We start from the raw sequence: 10791 nt of genomic DNA on the forward strand, positions 1-10791 counted from the left end.
ATAGGGAGCAAATGCTATTTGAGAGGCCATAGGATACCACACCTGATTTCCAGCAGCCAGTCAAGAAAAAGATGGGTTTCCTGCAGGCCCTGTGTCATGTCTGTCAACCCATGAGGATATTTTGGAAAACTCAGGCATCTAGGACAGCAGCAGACACCCAAGTGTGGCCAATTGAGTGCAACCGTTAATCATAGTCTCCCCTCTCCCCTGTCAGTATGACCTAGAGCAGCTCAGGAATGTTTTGGATGTGGTCGGTGGAAGAGAAATACTAAACCCTTCACTCTTCTAAATGCCTACAAGAAAAGCTGTACAAAAACCACCTGATATTGCAATAGTTATGACAAAATTTTGAGACATGAAAAAATTTGCTATCAGGAGGGAGACTGTACAGATGACTGAGCAAAACTCCCATCTCTCTTCACAGAGGCTCTTCTCTAGGCCCCTTTGTTCCCCTGGACATAACAGGTCAAACATCTCCAAAGGCCTTGCAAGTTTCTCCCCATAAATCACTGCCTATGGCTGCAGACAGGACAATATCCTGTTTGCTTGGCTTTCAAAAACAATGACAAGAGGCATCTCTAAGATATACGATATATGAAAAAAGACAATTATCCTCCATTAAGGAATTAGGTGTATCAAATTCCCCTTAAATCATGCACAGTGTTAACTGTTGGTTGTGAGTCTTTTTTGGTGCTTTTGTATTTGAATGGCTGCCATGAAAGACAAATTTTGGCTTTAAACCCCTTACTGCAGGCATCAAGGTAGCTGTACCTTGTACATAGAAGTCTATTAAGGACTGATATTTTCATGCATCCTTAGTGCCCACCTGCTGAGTACCCATTGTCAATTCTTGCTCAGGGCACGTGAGTGATTATATCCTCAGCAGACACTCCTCAGTGTTCCTAGACTGTCATCTTGTAATCCTTTTTTGTACTCCACCACACGTGATGGACTGAGATGGTGACATATGAGAATAGCACATAAAAAACTTCACTGAATCACTTCATCTAGTGATCAGAGAGCCTTCTTTTTGATCATGCTCCTTCATCACTCTGCCAGCACAATCCTGGCCCCAAAGGAGCTTTTCTAACATTTTTTGCTTCGTGCTGGTCAGTACATTTACACTAGTGCTCAAATTTAAGAAAAGGACTTCTGCTGGCTCAGGAAGCAGAGGTGAGGAATTTAATGAAACCAAAAAAGAGTGGAAGTCACAACCAAGGAATTTTTCTACTTCTTTTTTCCACAAAGGAGAAAATCACTACAAAGTGATTTTGCAAAATAGAAGGCTAAGGATTGAATACTCCCCCAAGCCCCTAAAAGCAAACTATTTTAACAAAAAATACTACTAAGTATTTTAGAAATGAAGAAACAAAGAATAAATAAGGTTTTGTTTGTAGCCGTCTTGTATCTGATGCTGTTGATTTGGAAATCACGGAAGATTTAATTCTGTTTTTCATAAACACTGTGTTTATAAAACTCTGTGTTAGAGAAAGAATCCTTACACAGACAGTAGTTTATCAGGCCGTTCGGTTTTGTATAGTATATTACTCAATTCTGCCCTCATTTATTACAAGGGGCCTGATAACAATGTACAGAAAAGTAGGATTTATAGTCCAGGCATTATACTAAAGAAACAGAAATACCAGAAATTAATTGAAAAAGTCAACCAAAATCAAATGAACAAGATCAGCAGCAAGTGGACTGATATATACAGAAAAAAGTTTAATAGACTCCCAAAGCGTGCATAAAATAATCAATAGTGTTGCATCATATATATGCGAGCTGAAAAACACTAGTCATCAGGATAATATGATTCTGAATATCATTTTTCTTTGATAAGGCCAAACTATCTACCATTCCATTTCCATCCTTAAATCGAATTCCAAAATTTGGCACAGCTGCTGTAGTTGTTAAAATTTTTAAGGGCAGCATAATCTTTAATTTATAAAGGTTCAGCAACTTCTAAACTGGAAAAGTTGCAGCTGTTGTTAAGCTACTGCTTGAAAACCTATTAACAACATTTGACAAAGTCTTGAAAAGAGTTAAGAGTTGAGGCAGAACGTAACTTCAATCATTTGGCAGCCGGTAGAATCCTCAAATCATCTGAGGATGAGCTGAATTTCTATTATAGAAAAGAAGAAATACACCCTCAAAAAGGGGGGGGGAAAGGGCATGAAACAGCAAACAACATGAGGGTAGGAAGCAAGAAGATGTTTTTCCATTTAAAGGTAATGCTGAAGGCTAAGCAGACACCCTTAATTTGAAACTCTAAGGAGAAATTATGCTGCCTGACAGAGTACTTCCTGCAGCTTCAAAGCTTCCAATACAGTCAGTGGAAAATGGGTGTGCACAGATGATACTGAGTAAGACCTTTACTACAACTGATTTTTCATACCCAGTGGTTATGTGCTTGGCTAAATTTAGGCATGTATGTGAATATGCTGGTTAGGTATGTGCTTAAGTACCTTGCTGAATAGGGTCTGAAATATTCCTACAGATAGGACAGTTATATCACAGAGGCCTGCTCCTGCTCCTTCTAAATCTTTGTATCCGTCTTTCCTGCACTGCAAACAATACAGGACCCTTGGTAAATGTATCTAGAAAACTGATATAATTCAGAGAAAGTGAGTTTTTTGCATGTAGAAGTGCATATTTTTACAAGTATCCTGCATATAAGAATTCAAATGTTTCCCAAAGCATAGTCAAAGTTTGAGCAATTCTATATAGAAAGCACATTGGGATACACATATGCATATTTTTTCAGGAAAGTCAACATGTTAAATGCATGATAGGCATTTGATTCACATTATATATATTTAAGATACAGATAGATAGATATAGATATACATTATTATGTATGTATGTATAAATAAATGGAATACATTCCAATTCCATTTATTTTTTTCTGAGTTTTGCACTGGGACTGAAAAATGTATGGTGAGTTGGGCACAAGAACACATTTGAAAGAAGAAAAATATCATTTTATGTATGAACAATACAGGTAACAGACATGTCATTTGCCACTCCTGATCCTGAAGCTTAAAAGTTTTGGTGTCTCAGAAGTGCAAAGGGCTCAGATAGTTGACCTTTAGAAAAACAAAGCAAACCACGACAACTATCCCCAAATCCATCAGGCCTGTTAATGTATTCCAGAGAAGTTAAGGTATATTAAGAGAATGGGAACTTTGTCTTCATAGTGTTTTATGCATGATTTAAAGACATGATCTCAGGTTCACGACACCATATAATTTATTAACAGTTGCTTAAAAAGCATTTCCCAGGCTCTCTGTTGAGAGAAAAAGAAATTAAGTTACTCGAAAAGTGTTCAGAAACCTTATTTAAGAGCAGCCAAGTTAAGGACTTGAATGTGTAGCTGCCCTTTGCACAGCTGCGTGTACCTGATTTTTCTTATCAGAGAATGTCTGTGTCTGCACTGCACACATTTTTTGTCATGAGGCATTTTTTAGATAGAAGCCAGCTGAAGGTACAAGGAAACATTCCTCTGCCTGACAAGATCGGTGAGTGAAGTATACAAATACTATATTTACAAATAAAATTTACAAATAGAAATATACAAATTTAAAGACCTTCGGCTTGCAGCTTTTTGGAAATGAAATGTGACAGGAAGAGGTTATATAGACTGTAAGTCAGCCATATCTTCCTATTTAAAAACAGGATTAAAGTTTTCATGATGAGGGTTTACTTTGATAACACCACATCTCTTCACCATTGCTAGTTAAGGCAAAACCACTTGAGCAGCTTGCCTTTAACCCTCAGCACCTGACAAGGTCACCCTGTGTGTGGGTGCCCTACACTGCAGTCAGACCCTGGGTGGAGTGAAAGGCACGACTGCACGGACCTCACTGACGGGTCTGGCCTTCTGGGTACAGGATCACAGAAGCAAGCATTGATTGACATCAACTTGTATCATGCACATCAAAGAACAGGGTAAATAATGCCTAGTAGTGTTATCAGTCCATGTTTCCCAGTCATGCCTTTCCTAGAGTTACTTTTCCAAACTTCCTTTTAGTTCCTTTTTAATTACTATTATTTTGAGGTGAAAGAAGGAAAAACATTTCCTACATTTCTTCCCATTTCATTTCACAAACAGAGCCAGCGGGTGAAACTAAAGTATTAAAACAAGCCCAGTATGCGGTTGCAGGATTAGGAGAGCCTCGGCTAGACTGTTCCCCCTGGCAGCGGTGAACCGGGGGCAGCCCCCGACGCTCGCTTAAGTTACGGCGCTTGGCAGGGAGAAACTTCTGACTTGGGTGGGAAAAAGGAAAGAGAAGAGGCGACAGAGCCACAGTTTTCTGCCAAACCCGGCAAAGGCCAGTGACCGGGGCCGGGGAAACCGCGGACACGGCTGCGGTCGCCCGTGGCCGGCTCGGGTCTCACCCCGGGGCCGTTCCCGTGCTCCCGCCACCTCCACACAGCACCGAGGGGTCGGGGCGGGCACTCACCGTTGTGCAGCGAGCCCCGGCTCTTCCTGGCCAGCGTCTGCTGGACCTGCCGCTGGATGCGCAGCGCTTTCTCCTCCCCGGCCCGGCCGCCCGAGAGCTTGAGCCTGGCCTCGGAGGGCAGCGCCAGGCTGGAGCTGTCCAGCTCCCCCAGGATCTGCTGGCCCAGCACCGTGCGGATGTAGCCCTGCTCGGCGGCCGCGGCCATGGGCACCGCCGGGACCCGCTCCGCTCAGCGCCGACAACCTGTTGCGCCGCTGCCGCCTCCCCAGCGCCGAGGCTCAGCCGCTGAAGGCCGGGCAGGGCCCAGCGCCCGGCGCCGCCCAGGGCTCTGCCCCGCCCTCCGCGCAGGTGCCAGGCACGGCCCGCACCCTCCGCTCCGCCCGCCGCGGCCGCCCGGGGCAGGGCAGGAGCGGGCCGCGCACTCCTCGCCGTTTCCTCCTCCTCTCCCCGCTCTTTCCCTTCCCTTCCCGTCCCGCCGGGGTGCAGGGTCCGGCGCTGCGGCCGGGCCCGGCCCGGCCCAGCCCAGGCCTGGCCAGCCGCAGGCCGCGGCTGTGCCGCCTTGTCCCGCACCCGCCCGGAGACCAGTTTCTTGTGGCACACGCACCCCCCGCGGGAACAAACAGGCGAACAAGTTTTAAACACACAAATATATACTGTTCTCATGTATCCTCACTTATGGGTACTTTGCATTATGTTATATATTTAAGATACATTGGTATTTTACAGAGCTGCATTTTGTGTGTGTGTACGTAAGTTTCAACCTCGAAATACAAGATGTGAAGCTGCTTTCATGGGTCTCTGCTGTGAAGATTAAATTTTCAGGCAGGACTGTGTATGTAGGAGGTAGGGCTGCTGATCTGGGGGGCTTCCCAGCTCTCTGGAGGTTTTTTTCATGCTGTCCTGAGGATTTGCAGAGAGATGAATTGAAGCCTCCTTCTCCCCATTCATTGTAACGTGGTGGTGAGGGATTCGAGCAAGTAAAAGTTGAAAAAACCCCTGACTGGCTCTGTCCCACAAAGGTCTGTGCTTGTCTGAGCGGCCACAAGTGGCTTCTTACACACCCAGCTACAGCTCAGTGACTGAGCCAGGGGAAGGCTGAAGTTCTCACACCATCTCTGGACACAGCTTGGAGTTACTGTTTAAGCAAACACCCTACTCAACGTTGGGTTGAAAGGAGGAGGAAAAAGGGAACATACAATGTCTGGGGAAAAGGAAAGTGCAGGCTTTAGAAAAAGAAGTTTGTGATCCAGGGTTGCACAATTAAAAATAAAAAAATCCCCACCAAACTAAATGTAGGTATTTACGCAGGAAATTGATGTTTCTTAAAAGTAAATGAAAACTTACGCAGCTTTTAACTTCATGTGTTGCTATTTCAGAGGCACTGCAGGACTCAAAATGAGCTGGTGTAGCTTGTTTTTCAGCAGAACTTCAGGCAGCGGTGAGGGTATAGTGTGGCTGGGGAAAAACTGTGGTAATCCTTGTCTTTGGGTATACTGTAATGTAGGAAACTGAGGCACCTTCTTTATTCTCAAAAAACTCAGCATAGGCAGGAGGAACTGGCTGCATGCTGAGGAGTCCACAGTCCTTTTCCCCCTGATTTACTCTTTGTCTCTCTTCCATGTTTTCCTTTGAGAGGGGGAGGGAGCTCTGGCTTTTCTCATCACTTGGTCTGGCTAATGTCATCCTCTTTTGTTCTAACCTGGGATATCACAGGAGAGGTCACGTTAACGATATGTGAGAATAGTTTCACTGGTTAAGAGAAATGGAGTGACACGCTCACTCCTTGTAAATGGGGAAAGGTTATGTATGGAAGCAGAAAGGTTGGAGATCAGCTATGGGGGTACCAGCCGGGGAAGAGGAGTGGGAATTTGTGGAGAGAACGAAGTTGGAGGTATGTGGCAGAACTTCCACGGACAGGGGAAAAATGTGACAGAAAAATGTAAGGATAAAAAAAAAAAGAAAGAATGGGCAGGATAAGGCAGGAAAAACAATGGGGAAGACACATCACAGCTAGGAAAGAATGTAAACTATGCTAGAAACTGTGCTAGACCCTTTTGCTGACATACAGACAGTCACAAAAGCAGTTCCAGTAAACAATAGATACTACATTCTCAGCACGTATGAGTGAGGACTACTGAGAAGATTAGAAAATAGTCTAAAAAATGTGAAACATTTCCTCCCTTCCTTTTCCCTGCCCTCTTCTCCGTTCCTGAAACCCAGCACAAACCTGAATTCTGGATGGTTTTTATAGTTGAAACTAGTTTGGTTTCATGCACAAAATACACCTGAAACAGACTCAGAATTTAGAAAATACTCTTGTAGAGGGTGTCCTGAGATGCTGACAAGGTTTACAAGCTCTTGGCACATCAGCATTGCCTCTGTTGGAAGAACTGTTGAATTGTTACTAACTTTTATTTTGCAAGAATGCACACTTATTTGTGCTTGTGAGATCCATGACAAAAGAAATGGCAGTTTGCTCTGGGCTTTAAAATCTTCAATGAGGTTTCTGAGATACATTTCCCTCCTTGTAACTAGGAATGCTGACTGGAAGATTTGGCAGGGGGAGGAGAGGGGAGAGAGAGGAGAGAGAAAGAATTTTGCCTGCACAGCAGTTCAGACAATGCTTAGCCATGATCTGAAATAGAAATGAATTAAGGCTTTTTCTTACCTGGAGAAAATATCATGTAACTGATTGCCCCATCAATAGCAATTCCTTGAAGGTGGCTTATGTTGGAATAACCCCTCTTCTCAACTGAATTGCGAAAAAAAACCCCAACCCTGAGTCTTTTGACAGGGAAAATAGTTTGCCACTGCCATTTGCAGATGCAAAGCAATATATCTGGGACTGTCCCTGAAAGAATTGCAATTTGCAATAGATGATTGTGTATTAGATTTTTGAAAAAAGAGATTTAATTATGATGCATATAGTGACTAAGAGATGACGAATCACATACAAAACCCATTTGCTTTCTGTGCAGTGTCTGATGGAGTCCAGCAGACCAGAAAACCAGGTATTTCTATGTAAGACTTGTTTCTTATTCTGACCAGATGTGCTTGGCCTAAACCATGCAAACTTTCTCCATCAGAATTCCTTACAAATAATATTTATATCGAAGTTGGTCCTTTCGCTCCTCTTTCCCTTCCTTCCATCTCTCTCTTTGTGTTAGGACTTAAGGAACAAGCTAGGTTTGTACCCCCAAAACAGATTTGTTTCAGCTGCAGGAACCTTAGAGGAAATAGGTGTTACGGGTGAACACTGAGGTGTTCAGTTTAAATGTTTTAAAATGTTCAGTTCAAAATGTTTTAAAATGTTCAGTTTAAACACAACTATTCCTATGTGTAGCTCTAGGACCACACAGAAAATGAAGTGCTGTTCACTCTTGTTTTGTGGTGAGGGCTTTTGTTTTTGGTTTTTTTTTTTTTTTTGGATCCTATACTTAATATATGCAAGTGAAGCTTAGTCAGGACTGTTTCTACATCTGTCCACTTCCCTCTGTTTTCGTCTGAGTCGCGCCGCTGAGGGAAAGGGAACCAGTTCTTCCCAGCCAGTAAAAGCCCTGCGGAGAGCAAGAGGCCGCACTGCCACCGCCTGTTCCCTTGCTGGAACGGCACGGCTAAGCCGCTCGCTGTCGCTGCTCCTGGGAAGGTAAAACTTGCAAAGCAGATTTGGAGAGTACCCAGGGAGGAGTTAACTAGACGTTTAGTAATATGATCGGTATTTTATTGTAATTTTGTCATAGGAGATAGAACTGAATTTCAATCCATCCATATTTTGCACCAGGCACTGATAATCCTGCATTTTCTCACAGTAACACATACATTTCTTTCATCCTAGCATAATTCTGGAAGCACAGAAACAGAAGATTATCTATTTTGTCCTGTAGGATAATTTAAAGTAAAGATTTGTTTCAGAGACACCTAGGGGAAAAGTGCTACTTTTGCATTGGTAGAATGGGTGTGATGGCAGTTCTCTGCTTGACAGAAAAGTGGCAATAAAAGCAGTAGGAGCTGTGATTGGACTCTCTACCTGACATAGGCAGAGTTCAAGGGAGTGGCAAATTGTCTGAGGAAAGAAAACACACACATACACACAAGATGACAATGATTCTCATTAGAACATCGCAAATCTTCATTCACTTTGGAGAGGTGAGTATGCAACCGCTGGTTTTGGAAATCCAGGCCGTAGCCTAGAGCTGTCTACATGTCATGACTTGAGAAACATCATATTAAAACTGCCATATGGCCATGAGCTTTGCTTTATGTCTCAAGAGAGCTATAGGGGTTGCAGGAATTCAGTATGGTCCTGAAGCTGCAGATAGCAGTGGCTCCTCAGGCATGTGTTTTGGTTTTTGTTCTGTAGTAGGACAGGGCTAACTTGCATCCTGACCTGGGTGATAAAGCAATGTTCATTTCACCAGTTTTGCCTCAGTTTGTTTCTTCCTGCAGCTGGAGGGGTTGGTTATCTAGCCCACCTATACCAGGGTGGCAGTTGATGTTGGCCAGTGTTGTAGCCCTCAGGTAAAATATGTTTGAGCTATAGACTGTTGAGCAATTTTGCATGCTGTCACTGCCACACAGACATTGATCTGATGGGAGTGGGATGCTATCACTACAGATCTGCTAATGATTTACACTGGGGTGCATTCAACCAGGGGATATTTTTGGATGCTATGCCCAGCACAAGTTGTAGGGTCAGATCATACTCTGGTATATGAAGTAGATAGAGCAGTCTCCAAGAAAAAGGGGTGTGCGTGTATGTGTGCGACTGCCTTTGTGTATGATGACGTCTGTCCTTTGTGGTCACACTGTTACAAAGGTTTTGACGCAGTGGATGAGACAGCAGGAACAGAGAGACCCGAGATAAAGTTTTTAACAGGCCTGCCTATGAATCATCTCTGTGGAGATTCCCTAGGAGTCCAGGCCTGTTTTACTTGTTAGTGGGCTCCTCTTCACACTGTGGGTAGGGAAAAGCCTGGTTGCACAACTCCATTAGTAAGATATTTTTCAGCGAGTAAGAGCGGAGGAGACAGGGTTTGTGTAGATTTTCCATCTCTCTACAGATCCTCTGTGTTCAGCAGGACCAGCTGCACACTGTGAACCATAAGTGGAGGTGGAAAACTTCTGGGGGAAGGTGGTAAAGCCCATTCTGTCCTAGCCAGTCAATAGCTTGTGGATAACAATCCTTTCAGTGCTCTTTTTCTTCATGCAGTTTATCACAACTGGCTCAAATCTTGCTAGCAAAGCAGGCAAAACTGAACAGCATGGGCAAATTTGGTAATGCTGCATTTAAGCAATGATAAAGTAGCAGCATGGCCTGTCCATGTGCTGGACTGTTTGCTGCCTGAGTACTTGGTGCTCTGGGCAATTACTTGTGCCTAAAGGCTTGCTCTCCTGACCTCATCTCCTTTCTTTCCAGGTTCCTGTGCTCTGTTTTATCCTACTATTCCTAGGTTCTTTCTTTAGTAAACAAGTGTAATGCTTTAAAAGTGTGATTTCCACCTTCTCTCCCCCTTTTACTCCTTCTTTTTACACTCAGAGATGCACAGAGCCAGTTACTGGAACAAAGGTTGTGCTCTGCATCCATCAGTTCTTGAGTCATCTAGGCACTGGGGAGACAGCCAGGAAAGATCTAGGAAGAAATATTCAAATGATCTTATCAGATGCCATGCTAAAAAAAGCAACAACAAAATGTGACTCGTTTCAAGGTTTGGAATGAAAGGAATGAAGCAGAGCTAATTTCAGTAAGCTGCAATCACTGCTTTGAGTAACACTCTTATTCAGCTGTCTCAGGGGTAGTTGTTTTTCCACGCATTAGTATTTTGGTTGCTGTAGTGAAAGAACATGTTGTATGTGCACGTGGATGTATAAATACTCTTAAACTGTTGACAGGGGTGCACAACACCACTGTTGATTGGAATTGTTTTTGCTTGCAGTACCATCTAGAGGCTCTGAATTTTATCAGGTCACTCTTTTGTTAATGGCTGCATGTCAGAGATTTTTGTCTTCGTCTTATGGTACAATAATAAATCCAAATGACTGATCTCTCATCTTTATATACAAGTCAGGGATGGAGGAATTACAATGCTATTCCTGAAGAAAGGTGGTAACCCAGAAACTGAAAATCATTTTTTATTTTTTGGCTCCTAAGTTTGAGATCTATGAGATGTGGTTATTGAGGACAATGGTAAAGCAATGTTTTAAAACACTCTTTTTTCTAGTGTCAGTAGAAAGGTTTTTGTTGGTCATATTTCCCTTTCAAAGCATCCTTTGAGATAATACTACTTACCTTTTTTTTTTTTTTTTTTAATATAAATAAGAGCTGCCAACA

General features: G+C 43.2%; 1 protein-coding gene across 1 annotated transcript in view; it reads right to left on the reverse strand.

Annotated features, from left to right (window-relative positions):
- Positions 1 to 4773, reverse strand: part of PKP2 (plakophilin 2) — a 44762-nt gene extending 39989 nt beyond the window's left edge. Inside the window, exon 1 of the mRNA XM_030479797.1 lies at positions 4464 to 4773. Within this exon, the coding sequence (XP_030335657.1) occupies positions 4464 to 4668 (205 nt within the window). The 5' untranslated portion in view covers positions 4669 to 4773. The remainder of the gene's footprint in view (positions 1 to 4463) is intronic.
- Positions 4774 to 10791: the final 6018 nt, after the last annotated feature.

This window comes from Strigops habroptila, chromosome 3 (assembly GCF_004027225.2).
Source record: "Strigops habroptila isolate Jane chromosome 3, bStrHab1.2.pri, whole genome shotgun sequence".
In the NCBI taxonomy this organism is placed as follows: domain Eukaryota; kingdom Metazoa; phylum Chordata; class Aves; order Psittaciformes; family Psittacidae; genus Strigops; species Strigops habroptila.